Genomic DNA, 17,375 nt, shown 5'->3' on the forward strand with positions numbered 1-17,375 from the left:
TATTAAAGAGCTACCTATTTAATCTTCAATTATCATTACCCAGTAGGAACATATGTGATTCTGGAGTCGTGGTTCTCAGCCTTCCTCATGCTGTGACCCTTCAATACAGTTCTTCATGTTGTGGTGACCCCAACCATAAAATTATTTCACTGCTACTTCATAACTGTAATTTTGCTACTCTTATGACTTATAATGTAAATATCTGATATGCAGGTTATCTGATATGAAACCTCTACAGGGGTCACAACCCACAGATTGGAAACTGCTAGGGCAAGCTGGTTGTATACTCTTCAGGACTCTGACATTCCTAAACCTACCAGTTAAAGAACACTCCTACTCTTAAATAATGCCCCCACAGAAATCCAAACGTCCACCCCACCCCCGGACAGCCCTGGTCCTAAGAAAAGTAACTGGCTAAATGAAATGTATAGAACCTCAAGAATAAATGCAGTGTTGGTCCATATCTGAAGTATGCGGCGTATCTGGGAATAGGCATAGGGAGTGAAATCTACTGCAGTGAACAAATGAACCTGTTATCTCACAAGGCTTAGATTCTTATTATTTTACTGTCTCGTTTAAAGATATTTGTTATATCTCTAAATATGTTTAAATTATACCAAAACATGGAAAATACATGTAAAAGTTGGTACTAGATATGATATTTTTTTAACTTACCAGATTCAAAAGTTTCTTCATCTGTGGTTTTCAGTGGAGGTGAAAAGCAAAATTATCATTACATGACTGTCTACACCAAGTCTATATTTTAGCAGTGCAAGCCTAATCCATGTTTCTCCCCGCACACTGCCTTTAAAACGTTTACACTGGATCAAGATGGAGTCAGTGTTAGCTCTATGGCATACTACATTTTAAATGAGATGAATAGCATTTGATAGATGGGCTGTGATTTCTAGGAGGGATGCAGCAGGGTATTAAATAAATAGATAACAGGAAAGGAGAGAATATATTAAGAAGTAGAACATAGTCTGGCAAGATGACTCAGCAGTTAAGAGCATTAACTGCTCTTCCAGAGGTCCTGAGTTCCATACCCAGCAACCACATGGTGGTTCACAACCATCTGTAATGGGATCCGATGCCCTCTTCTGGTGTGTCTGAAGACAGTGACAGTAAACGCATATACATAAAATAAATAAATCTTTTAAAAATAAAAAGTGGAACACCACAAGAAACTCCTCCAGACCATCGGGTGTGGCACAGGGGACTGCTCCAAAGGTCACCAGTGGTGCAAGCTCCCTGTCAAGTCAGGGTCTCCCAGCCAGCGGCAAGGAGGATGGATTCATGAATGGCTGGCTTGTTCAAGTGACTGAGAGAGATAGGATAAATCAACTTCCTCAGTAGTTAAAACAACTTTTGTTATTCCGAAAAACTTAGAACATGTATGTAGTACTATATGTGAGAGGACAAAGGAGAGGGAGGAGGAAGGAGGGAGGAGAGAGAGAGAATATGCAGGCACACACATGCCATGACATACGTGGAGGTCAGAGAACATGCAGCAAGCAACTCTACCAGTTGAGCCACCTTGTCTGCCCCTCTTGTTATCTTTCGGAAATGGAATTAAGAAACTATCGTCTGTCTGTGTGGAAGGACATTTGTAACACACAGTAGTGTGACCCATCAGGCATCCTTAGATCAGGCACAGCCCCTGCTAAGGGCAATCACATAACTGGAATACATATTTATAAAGCTAGTCATTGTAACAGTGCTTATAATGGAAACCCAATAAGCTGTTAAAAACCAAAACCAAAACCACAGAGATGCTCTTTACACAAGACAGAATCATCTTCAATATACACAGAGGCAGGAGGCCACGCCCAGAAGAGCTGCACCAGATGCACCGTCTAAGGATGTGCATTTATGTTTGGGTGAAAGGTCAGGGTGGGGCAGGGAGAAGAACGCATACCATCGTCCCCATTTTCAAAGAGTATGTTTGGAGGATACTACAGACACTGGTAACTGAGACCTGAGATGGCTCAGCAGGTGGAAGAACTTGCTTGCCCAAGCATAGCAACCTCAGTTTGAACCCTGGAACCCAGCTAACATTGAAAGGAGAAAAGTAACTCTAAAAGTTGTCCTCTGCTCCACACATTCACGGTGGCATGTGTGGCCCCCTATACATAATGTGTGTGCATGCATGTAAGTACATGTGTGTGCATATGCACACATGCACACATACATACAAATACAAACTACATCATCATAATCATCATTTTTACAAAGGGAAATTGAAGAGGGAAACACAGGAAGAGGAACTTCTATCTGAATATGCTTTTGTGGGGTTTGAACTCTGTCAATGTATGCATTAATGGAACTTTAATTTAAAATGTAGAAAGAAAATAAATCATACTAATTTTTAAAAAACAGTCTGTGGAACCTGGTTTTTAAACAAGTGTCCACGTTATTCTGCAACTAGTCTGAGAAATATATAGATGAATCTTTCATATCCAAACACTGCATTAGCCCACAAGGTCATGACAAAGTTACTTGGCAGAGTTGGGCATGGTGGCTCCTTCTTATAATCCCTGCACTCAGGAGGCTGAGTCGTGAGGATTGCTGGGCATTAGAAACCAGCCTAGGGGACTGGAGAGATGGCTCAGTGGTTAAGAGCACTGGCTGCTCTTCCAGAGGTCCTGAGTTCAATTCCCAGCAACCACATGGTGGCTCAAAAAGAACCCACCCATAATGAGATCTGACACCCTCTTCTGGTGCGTCTGAAGTCAGCTACAGTGTACTTATGCATAATAATAAATAAATCTTTAAAAAAAGAAAAGAAAAGAAACCAGCCTAGACTATGTAGTGAGTACCGGGCCAGCCTGGGATACAGAGGAAGAGCTTGTCTCAGGAGAAAGGCAAATCCACCTATCAGACCAATGCTCTGCACTGGCTCCCTCATAAAGCCTAGTGGTTCGAGAGCCAGGCCTAGTACCACTGCTAAATTTGAGAAAAATCTTTTTAGAATTCACAAAACCCATTAGATATAAAAATATAAAATGTCTTTTTTATTTCTCCAAGGTTCAGAACCCATTACCATCTGCCTACACTAGAATCATTACATGTAATAGCAAAAATAGACTTTGCATTTTAAGTATTTGGTATCACACTCTTCGTTATTCCACAAAGATCATGGGCATTTCTGGCTGTCCCACCACCTGAGACACTGCTTATCTCTGTCCTGAGACAATCTCTGAGAGGGAAGGCTGGAGACACCCCAGTTTTGCTTCTCCCTTCCTAGTGTGGAGTCACAGTGAAGGCACACCGGCTGGGGTCATTTTACATGCCCTGCAGAGGAAGGGCTCTCAGCCCCTGACATGCCCTGCAGAGGAAGGGCTCTCGGCCCCTGACATGCCCTGCAGAGGAAGGGCTCGAGGCCCCTGACATGCCCTGCAGAGGAAGGGCTCGAGGCCCCTGACATGCCCTGCAGAGGAAGGGCTCGAGGCCCCTGACATGCCCTGCAGAGGAAGGGCTCGAGGCCCCTGACATGCCCTGCAGAGGAAGGGCTCTCGGCCGGACACCTCTGCTTCCGATCATCCAGGGTGAGATGCTCCATGTTTCTAGTGGTGAATCAGTCAGGAGGAACTGTTACCTGCTTCCACACACTTCTCATCAATCTTCATGCTGTCTTCTACAAAAGAACATAGACAGGGGGCTTAAAATGTGCCCACATTCCACGCAAAACCCTGTTGACAAAACTCAGACTACCTTTCATTATCTCTCTTAGAATTATTGCTCAGAATTCTTGGAGAGAGAAGACAAATTCTACTGCATCGGAGAAGCATGCGTGCTGTGAACAGTAGAGCATAAAATGCTACTGCGTACGCAGCACTGGCTAGCGCCCACGGCACCCAACAAAGTGTGCAGCCTGCTGAAAGTGCATCAGCAGCGTTGCCCAGAGTGGATCCGGGCACCACCACACTGACAAGATGGCAAGGGAACTCCACTGGTGCAGCAGGAGCACAACTGTTTGGTGTTAGCCAATTACTTTTCAGTCAGAGTCATGGAAAGAAATGCAAAACTGATATTGACAACCTGGACCAAACCCAATGGCTTGAATGTCATAGGTCCTAGGACATAATTTACTATGGATAGATGGCCAAACTGCCTTCTAAATGTTTATACCCTAAGGCTAGTACAGCTGTCCTTGGCTAGAGGAACCTCTTGCAGTGGAAAACACTTAATACAGAGACTCATCCTTGGTCAAGGCAAAAGCTCTTCCCTCATTGTGGCTGAGGAGAGAGAGGCAGGAGAGAGAGACAGATAGATAAGACAGACAGACAGACTGACTGACAGATACACAGCATTAACGTGCACATGGCTAAACATAAACATATAGAAAGGCAATCCCTGAAGGTCCCATTTAACTTCCAACATAGGGCCCTCCAGGAGCAAGCTTGCATCTCTAGACTATCTGTTTTTAATTTTAGGCAATCATTCCTTTTCTGGGACCTCAATTTTTTATACACAAGATGAGAATAATAATAATTTCCTTACAATGTCATGAAATTTGTATAAACACTTGATACAAAGTCCTGATGAACATAACTCCACTGAGGTCTTAGCCTGTGCTCTGTCAGACTCTAGAGCTGTGAATAAACACTACATCCCTCTCCTTGATCTCTTAGATCAGAATAAATGCCCTTGTGCTACACACTACCAGATACACAGAAATAGCTTCACATAGCTGAGCGGAGCAGAAATGAATGTGAGAATTAGAGGGAATTCCTAGGAGTATTTGGAGATAAGGGTGTCTTCCCGACACCCTCCTTACCTTCCTCCATAGACAGTGCTGGCAACAGGGAGAGAAAGGAACAGGAGTTCACATTCTGTGTCTTTCAGATTAACTTTGAACAAGAAGAACAAAGCACCAAATTGCAATTAGTGCTCTGGGAATTCATGGAGACACCTAGTGACCGCCCTTCAGAAATGAATGTACGTTCCAGAATGGCTGGAAATGCAGAACTACTGGCTTATGGCAAATGCACCTGCCTTCTCAACACGCTCTGTAGAAGTCGTGCTCTTCTCAAGTCTGAGTTAGGGCAGTATGTCTTAGGAACTCAAATCTAGGAGGGAAGGGAGGAGGAGTAGGAGAGGTGATGGGGAGGAGGGTACAAAACAGGGATGACAATAAATGCATTACAGTAAACAACTCTCTGCTAAGCACACATAATCCAACTCAGCACTGGAATTCTGATTAATTAAATGGTGTCTCCTCTTCCCTAGTAGCCTGTCCATATCCTGTATTTCTACACAATAAGATTTAAGCAGCAAAAAGAAACAAAGTAGCATTACCATAGATAGCATCGTGCATGACAGATAAAAGACACGGTCTAAGTGTTGGGGCATGGTGCTGTTCATCAGAAGCATTTCCTGAGAGAGGTGGTCCTCTGAGTCAACAGCTCAGACTCCGGTCCCAGCTACAGGGCTGTCTGCCAATACTAACAGGGCCAGGTGAACAACTCTCCATGTGGACTTTCAAAAATACCTAACATAAATCGTACTTAGAGCACACGGGCAGATGTCATATCCTCTGGTCACTCTAGACCAATAGCATCTCCAAGAACCTTTGATAAATGAAATACCAAAGAGAACTAAAGAATTCTGTATTGGTTAATTATTTTTTCAAAATAAATATTACTAGGAAGATTATGATGTGAAAATCCCTCTGAAGAAAAGTTAAGAGAGAAAAGGGTGGTATTATAACCGTTGCTGGAACCAGGCAGACATGTGTCTGTACTGAGCGATAACAGTGTCAGGGAGAGGGTCTTGTATGGATGTTCTCTTTTGACAATGTCTCTGTGAGCTGGGAGGAGTGGTATAACCCAACACTCAGGAAGTGGAGGCAGGGGGTCAGGAGGTAAAGTCACCTTCAGCTGCCAGACCAGCTTGCCCTACACGAGACACTGCCAAAAACAAAGAGCAAACAAACAACAGCAACAAAAACTATTTGTGGTCATTAAGGAAAGCAATCTCTGGCTTGGAAAAAAAAGTAAACAGGAGCATGTGCCATTTGCAGATCTGTGATGTTGGTGTTGCTGTCTGTGGTCTACACCGAGTCTCCTCTGTACCCTGTCTGTCTCCATATGTCCCCTCTCCCCTGCCTTAGCCCCTACAGGGCCTGAAGGGGGCCATTTCTGAAGGGACCACTCAGCAGGCTCCAGCTTGCTTCTGTTGTCTGCCATTCTCCTTTGGCTGCTATCTGCCAGTGTCAGCAGCTTTGTTAAGCCTTAAGTAGCTCACAAACACCAAAGGCCATGGATCCCTTCCTGACCACTCCTTTCCTACTGTTTGAAGAACACTGTATAATGATTCCTTAAATGATAGCAGTCTCATATTTAGTCAAAAAAGCCCAGGACTGAATCTAAGGATAAAGCCCAGTAGGAGAGTGCTTTCTTAGCATGCACCAAGCTCTTGGTTCAATCTCTAGGAGAGAGAGAGAGAGAGAGAGAGAGAGAGAGAGAGAGAGAGAGAGAGAGAGAGGAGAGAGAAAGGTACAGAGAGGGAAGGAGAGGAGAGAAAAGAAAAAGAAAAAGAAAAAGAAAAAGAAAAAGAAAAAGAAAAAGAAAAAGAAAAAGAAAAAGAGAAAGAGAAAAAGAAAAAAGAGAAAGAGAAAGAAAAAGAGAAAGAAAAAGAAAAAAGAAAGAAAAAGAAAAAGAAAAAGAAAGAAAGAGAAAAAGAGGAAGAAAAGAGAAAGAGAAAGAAAAAGAGAAAGAGAGGAAAAGGAAAAGGAAAAGAAAGAGAAAACAAGTAGTGGCTAGAGAGATGGCTCTGGTAACTAAGGGCACTAGCTGCTCTTCTGGCACTTTATCTACTGTCCCATGGGTTCTTACACCCCCTTCTGGCCTCCTGGGGTACTGCAAGCATATAGTACACAGACATGCAGGCAAAATCCACCCCCCAAAACACACAAAATATCATAAATAAATAAATAAATAAATAAATAAATAAATAAATCTTAACATTAAAAAAGAAAGGACATAAATGAAGATTATGTAACTGTACAGCCACAGACATCTGTCCAGGTATGACACACAAGAGCTTCTGGGGAGGGTGGGGGATGTCTTGGAGAACTTGAATTTGGGAGGGTAATGACTTAAACCCACGGACATGTTTAACTTCTGTGCTGGTTGGTTCCTGTCAACTTGACACAAACCTAAATATATCTGAAAAGAGGAACGTTTACTTGAGAAAATGCCTCCATCAGATTGGCATGATTGAGGACTGATGCAGGAGGGCCCAGCTCACTGTGGGTAGTACCATCCCTAGACTGGTGCTCCGGGAGTGTATAAGAAAGCACACTGAACAAGCCATAAGGTGCCAACCAGCACACAGCCTTCCTCCTATGCTTCCCCACCTGCCCCCAGGTTCCTGTCTGACTTCCTTCCATGACAGACCATGATGTGGTAGTATAAGCAAAACCAGCCCTCTCCTTGTGGAGTTGCTTTTGGTCACGTTGTTTTTCACAGCAGTAGAATTGCTAATCCTTTCTCTGGCAGGATGCTAGCCTGAGAGATGGAAGCACCATTCTCAAATGTGCATGCTGAGTTCGTGGTCTCTGCACACATTCACATACGAACATTCACCTCGGGTGGATTTGAGGCAGGTGTGAGGTTGGTACGGCTGAGACCACCAGAACTCCCGCTGCTTCCTAGGCAGAAAGAAAGCAAAGATTGGCTGATGCTTACAGTGTGGGCTCTCTCGGGGTTGTGGCACTGACGGAGTGCATTTGAGAAGAGACTCAAAGATGGGACTTTGTCATTTGGCTCCAGCACACCACGGGTGGCTCTATCCACTGAGCCTGGGGCTGTGACTGTCCTGGGTCCCCCACTCCAGTATTTCCAGGACACCCTTCCTTTCCTTTAAGAGCCCCCCACTTGGGATGTTGATCCCCATTTTTCATGGCAGTTCCCGTGCTCTAAGCAACCCTGGCTGTAATTCTGGATGGTTTTATTAAGCACAGGCAAATGTCCCTTCTAACACTTCCATCTCTTATTCAGCAGACTTTGATTGATCCTTCCTCTGCCACCCGTCCCACTGCCACATCCAGGGCCATGAACACTGCCAACTGCTGCAGTCTTTCCAGGATTTCAATTTCTTACTTCTCCGTTTTCTGCCATTACCTCCCTCTTCACAATACCAATAAGCTGCTGATGCTGTAATCCATGGATCTTCAAGACCTCATCAACTCCTAAAGGCCTTTTAATACTATTGCTCTGGGGGTTACATTTCACTGGGGGGCTGGGTCAACATATTCAGACCATAGAAATATTTAAGTTTAATTTAGTCTCATAAGCACTTTTCTACCTAGCTGATATAACCATCCTGGTCCCCTTAGTGTTTAAGAAGCTGAAAGTCTATCAGTAAGTTGACACTTTGTTTATGTTCTTCCATCTGCTTGTATCTTTACCACATACTCAGAAACGTGATGTCCCAAGCATTGCCTAGTAATCACCCTGTTACCCCAAAAGTGGCCGGCCTTACCTCTTCAGAAGGTGGTTAGAAGGGATTAGCCCAGCACAGATGGTGAGGTCTGAGATTTTCCGGGCCTGCCACCAGAGGGCATCATTCTGGTCCACAATCTGTAGAATGTCCCCTTTCAGGAAAGGCAGCCCAGCATCCATGCAGGGGATGTCGGGATCCTCTTGGGGCCAGTAATCAATCATGGCGCGAACATAAACCTGGCAGCGAGTTCACATCGGCGCTCTCAGAAGAACGCTTGTCCAGAACCACCACAACTTAAAACCATTGTCCTCACTCCTCTGCCTGTTGCTCTCATCTTTGTTTTCTACCCTTACCAGAAAAGAGAGTTGTTCTTCTAAACTGAATGCTGGAGGGGGATGGTTGCCGTTGGCATCTCTGTCATGGGGCTTAGAGAAATCAGGCTGGAACTAGTCCGGAAGCTTCCTCCCTACTGGCTAGCACTAGAAGGTGCTAAGAAGGCTGCTGGGGAAGACTTGTCATCAACGGCTTTACTTACATGTAGTAATACCTACCAGCCAAGCAAAGTCGGAGCAACAGTGGCAAGTCCGTTATGGCCGTAACCAACCACTTTCCAGTGGGATGTGATGCTCAAGAGAGAGTTCACATTCAATACTGCAGACACAGTGGAAAGGCCTGTGGCTGAGGAGATCAGAGGCCCTAGTGGGAAGCTACTGAGGATGTTTTGCTAAATGGGTATGATGTGTCTGTCAAATCGCTTTCCCAATACCCGTGGACTAGTGATGCTGTCAGCTCTGACCTTAGGAGTTTCTCTTTGCACTGGCCAGCAGTTACTGCAGACTCTGATGTAGTCAGAGTACTGGGAAGAGGTGATTATTGAATGGCTAGCCATAAATGGGACACCCGTGTTAGCCTCTCCAACGCTCAGAGAACACTGTCGAGGAAGAGGCAGAGGTAATGTAGGAGCAGGCAGAAGTAGGAGGGGTAGTGTGGACCCTGACTTATAGGCATGATGTAACAGTTGCACTTGACTCACAGCCATGATCACCTACATGACTGTGCAGGTCAGCACCCTGTGAGGGCTCATGGAGGCCTCATTCCTCCCCGCTCAGGATTTAAAAACAGTCAGTGGTTGATGAGAAGATTGAGGCATTTGCCTCAGTGTTCCTGTTAATAACACTGATAAATCCCATTCATACAGACACATGCACACACATACAACATACACACATACACTTACATGCACACACACACACACGCACACACACATACAATTGAATGCACACACACGCATGAACGTACACACCCACAGTCATGCACATGTGTGCATGCATAAACACACATGTAAAAGCAGAAATGGGGATAGTTGGAAAGGTAAAGAAGATGAAAGGTAGTAGAACATGAGAGAATAATGAGATGGATTGAATATGATCAAAGTACATTATACATATGTGTGTATGAAAATGTCATAATGAAACCCATTATCACAGAATTTTACAATGTGTTGTAGAACAGAACCATTTAGTTTAGAAATATTTTTGTCCAGATGCTCACTATTCTTGATGCAGCATCTTAATTGCATGGTGGCCCCACTCCCTTTGTTGTGTTCCTTTACCCACTCTCCATTTCAGATCATCAGCACTGTGAAACAGCCGGAATACTGAACCCTTGTCTAAAACAGAATAGTAGCTAGGATTGTTATACACCATACTATTGCTGTGTGTTCTTACCATCTTCTGGCTGCTCACAGGCGGGGCAGAGACCGGAATCACCTTGAACATGATCGTACCACAAGACATAGCCTGGAGGACGGCAAAGAGGAAGAGTGGCAAGCTCGGTTTTCCACGAAGCACAGGTGATGAGGGGCGTGTTCGTGTGTGTGTATGTGCATGTGTGTGTGTGTGTGTGTGTGTGTGTGCAAGTGCGTGTGCGTGTGCAGGGGGAACTAATGATCCTCAAGGAGATGCCTGGGCCAGAACTCCTGGGTTCCATGGCAGCAAACAAAGTCTGGGGCTGGAGATGAAAAGCTGCTGGGGGGGGGGGGTACACTTGAACACCGTCACGTGACAGCACACACCCCACGGGGCACGGCATGCCACCTAATCACTAACAAAAGGCAGGCGTAAGACAGTTACCAAAATATGGATCACTTGCTCAGGGTCCAGGCCCTCTACTGAAACTCCATTCACTTCCACCAGTTTGTCTCCAGCATACAGCAACCCTATGGAACAAGAACACAACCAGAGGAAGGGTCCAAAGAAAGAACACAGAGGCCACTCTTCCAATGACCCCAAACATGAGCCCAAGCATGTGTGAAAATTTTAAATTAAAAAAAAAAAAAAACCTGTTTGCCCCAACTTATACCACCATAACTGTCTGTGAGCACTGCATTTTCTACCTCTTTACCAACACCAAGAGTGATTTGTTTGTTTTGCTACTCTGATGTTGTAAAATGGAACCAAAATCCTGGCAAGAACTCTAAAGATGTCTGGGGCAGAAGCCTGAGGACAGATGCCCCAGTATTAGAAGGAATAGAGGCTAGCCAGGTAGTCAGCTGTCTCTACAATTGTTTTAAGTTTTAGGAGCTATGGTTGGTGTTTTATGTATACTCAGGTAATATTTAATTCATTCTCAGATTTTTGACGGGATTGAAAAGTACTTACAGTCTCATAAGCAAACTTAAGCTGTTTAGCATTGAAAGATACTGTATAGAGTTGAAAGCATGGTTTTCAGATGGTATTACAGGCTAAAATCAAACAGAATTCAGATATAGAATCATAAACTCTCTAAGTTAGGAATGATAGTAGAGTACTTTATCTACTCTTTATCAAATAGGATAGACTAGATGTTAATTGTATGTTATACTCTGTGATTTACATAATTGTTGTGGTTGTACTCAACTTATGTCTGAGAGAAAAGGTTTTGCTGTTGTTGTGTTGTTTTGTTTTAATTTGGATAGAAAAGGTGAGATGTTGGAGATTGGTTCAAAAGCTTTGATTCAATTGGGAACCTGTGTGTCCAGACTCTAAAGGTCCTTGTCCCCAATTGGTTTTTGATTGATTAATAAAGATGCCAGTGGCCAATGACTGGGCAAAGGGAGACAGGATGGGACACTCAGGTTGCACAGGCTAGGATGCAGGGGGAGGAGACAGAGGATCACCAGGATGCGGTGGGAGACAGAAGAGATTTAGAGCTGCAGGAGAGAGTGCCAACAAACCACATAAGAATGCGGGTGGGTGGCTACTGGCCATGTCCCAGATTGGGCCTAGGGTAGCAGGGGAAGGTTTAGGAGTGCCCAGCCTTTGAGGTAGCCAAGGCATTTCAAAAATAAGTGAAGGTGTGTGTGTGTGTGTGTGTCTTTCACTCGCAGATCCAAAGATTCCCTGGGTGGGTGGCTGGAAACAAGATCCTCCAGGAGCACAAATCAAGAGCCAAACTCACTACTACACTCCAGTCTTGTGTTTTATGAGTTTTGTTTATGTTTCTTATGCTTTTCCTTTTCTTTCTTTTTTCTAAATTTATTCTGGTTTAATTTCTTTACTTGCCTGTTTGTTTCCTAAAGAAAGAGATAAAAAGGCATGGTGCTGGATGGGTGCAGAGGTGGGGAGGATCTGGGAGGAGACTGTGGGGAGGGACTGTGATCTGAATACAGTGCATGGGAAAAATATTGTCAATTTAAAAAAGAAAGAAGAGCAAATATCTTGATCTATCACTACATGTTGTAGACATGAATTGTTTCTTCACACTGAAGCTGGTTAATGTGCATGATTACTGTGTGTTGATGTCTTAAAAAGCCTTGAGAAATAAAGGAGAGATGGGAGGATTCAGAGGCCTGAGACAACAGCAGGATGAACATGTGGGGGAAAATCGAGGAGGAGGATGACCCATCAGGGAAGAGACAAAGACACAAAGAGGAAAGAAGGCCTGGGGGATTGACAGTGAGGGACGCCACAGGCTTTTCCAGTGGGTGTCAGGGTGCCACATGCAGATGCCAGGAGGCTGTAGGGAGCAGGGGCACGAGGCAGGTGTGGAAGCACAGGGGCAAAAGGGAGATGTGCGTGTGGGGTGGAAAGCACAAAGGAGAAGTTGCTCATTCTGCCATTTCAGAAGCAGAAGAGGCTGGGTCCTTCCACTGTAAAACGCCATGACAACGCTTGCTTTGTTTGGCAACCTTGAGGATGCTAACAAGAATGCATCCTCACTGAGCCTAGCATGTAGGGCCTCTCTGGCTGAGGGTGCTGGCATCCCTTGAAACAACTTTTCTTGTTTCTTTACTGCTTTATTTGAGCAGGAGCACCTGAAGGCCCTGACCTAAGTGGAGAAAGGAATGTCTCTGCTCCTGGAAGAAAAGCTGTAGACTCTGTGTTTCCTGTCTCGCTTACACCTTGCTACCCCAGCTCACCGCTCCTCTCCACCAGCCCGCCATGGATGACCCTGGCCACCAGGATATCCCCTGTTATCTCATGACGCTTGATGGTTGCTCCCTGGAGAGAGAACACAATAGAGCACCAATGAATTCTTACCAGCCTTCTATTAGTGGAAGAGAAGAACGTAGGCCAGTGTATCAGAATTGAGTAAGATGTAAGATACATAAAGGACAACTAACATATGTAATATAGATAGTTAGATAGATAGATAGATAGATAGATAGATAGTCGCATTTTCACCAAAAAAGAGTTTATATCTTGTTTTCTCAGAAAAGAAAGACACTCAATAGAAGCCTTTGCATCTATTTGCATGATGAGCTGAGTGAATTTGAACCACAGGCAAAGTTACACCGGCTGTCATGCTGCCATCCCACTCTCTGTGTGACTGAGACGAAATTGCCATTCAAGTACCCATTAGCTCTAACTTACATCCCAACGAACCCCAGCATAACCGTAAACAAAAGATGGAAGGATTTCCTCACCAGGGGCTGTTGGTTTTTCACCAGACAAACAATCCTCATTGCTTCTTCACTGTCGGGGATATTGTCTGGCAGTGGGGGGAGAAGGGGTTCAAAGTCTTTCTGAGCCACTGTGTCATGGGCACTCAGCAAGGCCTAGGGACAGAAGAGAGAAGGTAAGCAAATGTCGCGTGCGGCGCATGTGCATCTCAAAGATGGTGGCTCGAAACTGTATAAGACACATAACCACAAACACAGGTCAGGCACAGCTCTAAGCAAATTCAGTAACAGTCACTTTAAGAGATAGGGATTGTCATTGCCCCCCCCCTTCTTTTTATAGACAAAGAAACATAGAGGTTAAAATATAGGTGGAATATAGAGACTAAAAAGTGTACAGCAATCTCTTTTAGGGGCTGGAGAGATGGCTCAGAGCTTAAGAGATTATAGAAGATCTGGCTACTCAGCATCCAGCGGCCCTGGATTCTGTTCCTAGCACCCGCATCAAGCGGCTTAGAGTTCCCTGTGAGTCCAGTTCCAGGGGATCCAATGCCTTCCTCTGACCTCTGCAGACATCTGTACACAAGTGGGCACATACACAGATATACAAATGAATGTATATCCCAAGTTATTTCATACACTGTGTTCAAAGTTCAAAACCTTCCCTACGTGAGAGAAAGTATAGAGATTATTTATCTGAAACCAGATGCTGCCCTGGATGCTACCTGAATCCTAGCGGGATGGTCTCTTTTTAAGAGAATAAGGCTCCCTGGGAAGTTCTGGGTGCCTCCGTGTACATATGGTAGCATCTGCTCAGGGATCAATGACAGGGGAGCCCCACATCTGCGAGTAACACCTGCTGGCTGTTCATGTACAGAAGCAGAGTTTAGATCCAGAGTCAATGTTTTCTATCACTTTTATTTATTCTTCCTAACTCTGTCTCTGATAAAACTTGGTCTATTTTAGCAAGTGCTTACCTTGCAGTGAGGAGCCTGAAGGACTTGTCTTAGCTCTTGGATCTCGGGGGAACCGGAAGCTTTGGGTAACAGCTCCAAGACCTGACGCACGATGGAAAAATATACAGCATAAAATATTTTTAAGCCATGTGGCTCATGCCTATAATTCTAGCTCTTGAGAGACTGAACATGTGGGGATCAACAAGTTTGAGGCTAGCTTAGCTACAAAGTGAGTTACAGACCACTCTGGCCTGCAGGGGGAGACCCTGTTTCCAAAAAACCAAAGTGAAATAAAATACTTAAAATTTTCATCGTCTGGGGCTGGGGAGGTGGCTCAGGGTTATGAGTACCTGCTGCCCTTGCAGAGGACCCACATCCTGTTCCTAGTACCCACTTATGTGGCTCACAGCTGCCCGCTATGTAAATCCAGCTGGCCTCCCATAGTCAGTGCCACACAGGTTGAAAAGTAGATGTTCTAACGTGCTGTAGTTTCCTTTTCTGTCTCCAGATACAGGGCCTGGTGGGTAGATGTACACCTTAACAGTCTTTGTAACAAGGGCCCTGACCTGTCATTAACTGAGACAGGAAAGGCTAAGAGAGGAGTGAGTTAAAGGGGCATGTTGAAGGCATGCTTTGTGTGAGGTGCCCATCCAAATTTGAGGAGGATGAGGAAGAGAAGGCAGCTGGCTAGCAGAGACTGGAATCCAAACAGAATCTACGTTAGGAACTGGAGAATCATTACCGCAGAGTCACCGTGTTTACCTAAGGTCAGTTAAATGCAAAGGGAGAGACGGCCATGTGGTGAAAGTGTGTGTGTGTGTGTGTGTGTGTGTGTGTGTGTGTTAATTTTGGAAGACAAGTTTCTTTACATTAAGTTCAATTAAGAGCTCTTATTAAGGGCTGGAGAGATGGCTCAGCAGTTAAGAACACTGACTGCTCTTCCTGAGTTCAAATCCCAGTAACCACGTTGTAGCATAAACATCTGTAATGAGATCTGATGCCCTCTTCTGGTGTGTCTGAAACAGCTATAATGTACTCATATACATAAAATAAATAAACAAATGTTAAAAAAAAAGAGATAGCTTTTATTAGAATGCATACTCAGTGACTAAGTTTTCCCAACAGAAACTTCCATTCATTTACACAAACCTTACAGGTCAGAGGATATCAGCAAGGGCTCTCTGGCTCTTCTGGAGAGAACCTCCTTACCTCACAGGCTAAGATCTGTGCATGAGTTGTATCAGGAACTAGCTTCTTCTCTTTAAACCTCTGGAGGCAGTCGTAGACCTGCAGGAGGGTAAAAAGGGCAAATGATATGGAGGATGTGGCCAGGAACATTTTAAAGTAAAAGCTCTCAAAGGAAGAAACAGCCTAAGGCAGCCATGCTGACAGCCAAACAAGTGACACTATGTGACTCTAGGCTGAGTGAAGTGTCCTCCCCACTGGCGGGCCCAGGGCTCCAGAAGTGTTACTTCTGGCTGCTACCAGAAAATGGACAGTCCTAGAACAATCTCATTAATGAAAAGTATGCAAATTTTCTTCTTTTTACAGCGAGGGAAATAAAGGAAAGATTTCTGGGACTGACCTCAGCAGGGATCTATACACAGTGTATATGAGGGCTTCTCAAGGGAGGGTCTATGGAGTAGAGACCCCTTAGGACCTCTGTGCTGGACAACCATGCAGGGAGTGAACTGTGTGGCTCATGACCCACCAAGGGTCCTGAATAGGAAGCCAGATATTCAAAAGGCGCTCATCCACACTGTGCTCTGTTCTTTGAAGTTGCTTAGTTCTCCTTCCTCAGGCAATTCTCCAGAGGGAATTCACTTGTGCAAATTCCGGCTTCATCCCTCCTGATCCCTGGGGATCTTTTCAGTGCCACACCAACCCCAGTAGAATCTGTGTAACACGTTTCACAGACTGAGGCAAAAACTTCAAAAGAAGGAGGCCTCCTGGAACCAGTTGTGGAGCTCTTGGCCAGAGCAAATTATTGAGCCGTAGTTCTCATGGCAATTTATCTGTTCTATTTTCTCTTATTCCTTTTCTTATTTACATGTTCCTGGTAGCCTAGGCTGAGATCGATCTTAAGCAAGAATAATGGGTAAGAAGCCATCCCTTGAGATGGGGTCACTAACATGACCTTATCTCTGGGGAAACCAATGCTTTACTTTATAAATCATTTACCAAATTATATAATAGTAATATGATAGATAAAAACTTTCCCAGCAATACACTTTCATATGGCTACACGTGTGTCATCAGAGGTGGGCTTTGGTATGTGGTAAAGAAAGCCTTAAAAAAAAAAAGAATTAAAATAGTTTAAATGTATGTGTTGAAGATTTATTAAAAAAAAATCAGGCATTAAATGTTAAACAATAATTGACCATAAAGATTTATTAACCTGCTCTTGGAAATATGCCACTAGCCTTGGATGACTGCACCACTGATTATATCTTTTCAGAGTTGTTACACTTGGAGGATTTCTATTTCTATTTCTATTTCTATTTCTATTTCTATTTCTATTTCTATCATGATAGTATCTGTTCTATTTGTGATTCACTGAATATATCTTTTCAAAGTTATAATGTTTGCTTGATTTTTGTGCTTTACTGTGCCAAATGATAATGATGGTAGTTGTAATTGCTTCACTGAACACATCTTCTAAGAGTTGTAATATTTGGTTTTTTTAAAAATTTTTATTAGGTATTTTCCTCATTTACATTTCCAATGCTATTCCAAAAGTCCCCCATACCCTCCCCCCCACTCCCCTACCCACCCACTCCCACTTTTTGGCCCTGGCGTTCCCCTGTACTGGGGCATATAAAGTTTGTAAGTCCAATGGGCCTCTCTTTCCAGTGATGGCCAACTAGGCCATCTTTTGATACTTATGCAGCTAGTCAAGAGCTCTGGGGTACTGGTTAGTTCATAATGTTGTTCCACCTATAGGGTTGCAGATCCCTTTAGCTCGTTGGGTACTTTCTCTAGCTCCTCCATTGGGGGCCCTGTGATCCATCCAATAGCCGACTGTGAGCATCCACTTCTGTGTTTGCTAGGCCCCAGCATAGTCTCACAATATCTGGGTCCTTTCACCA

General features: G+C 44.2%; 1 protein-coding gene across 2 annotated transcripts in view; it reads right to left on the reverse strand.

The window, feature by feature from the left end:
- The window catches only part of Mpp4 (membrane protein, palmitoylated 4 (MAGUK p55 subfamily member 4)), a 42,455-nt gene that overhangs the window by 15,229 nt on the left and 9,851 nt on the right, over positions 1-17,375 (reverse strand). For both annotated transcript variants that reach the window (NM_001164682.1, NM_145143.3), the window contains 11 exons: positions 15,496-15,573; positions 14,308-14,388; positions 13,358-13,489; positions 12,851-12,932; positions 10,584-10,669; positions 10,179-10,250; positions 8,491-8,687; positions 7,593-7,657; positions 4,781-4,798; positions 3,599-3,637; positions 676-696 (listed from right to left, as the gene is read on the reverse strand). In NM_001164682.1, coding sequence (NP_001158154.1) covers positions 676-696; positions 3,599-3,637; positions 4,781-4,798; positions 7,593-7,657; positions 8,491-8,687; positions 10,179-10,250; positions 10,584-10,669; positions 12,851-12,932; positions 13,358-13,489; positions 14,308-14,388; positions 15,496-15,573 — 871 coding nt within the window. The remainder of the gene's footprint in view (positions 1-675; positions 697-3,598; positions 3,638-4,780; positions 4,799-7,592; positions 7,658-8,490; positions 8,688-10,178; positions 10,251-10,583; positions 10,670-12,850; positions 12,933-13,357; positions 13,490-14,307; positions 14,389-15,495; positions 15,574-17,375) is intronic.

The sequence above is a fragment of the Mus musculus genome, chromosome 1 (assembly GCF_000001635.26).
Source record: "Mus musculus strain C57BL/6J chromosome 1, GRCm38.p6 C57BL/6J".
NCBI classification, from domain to species: Eukaryota; Metazoa; Chordata; class Mammalia; order Rodentia; family Muridae; genus Mus; species Mus musculus.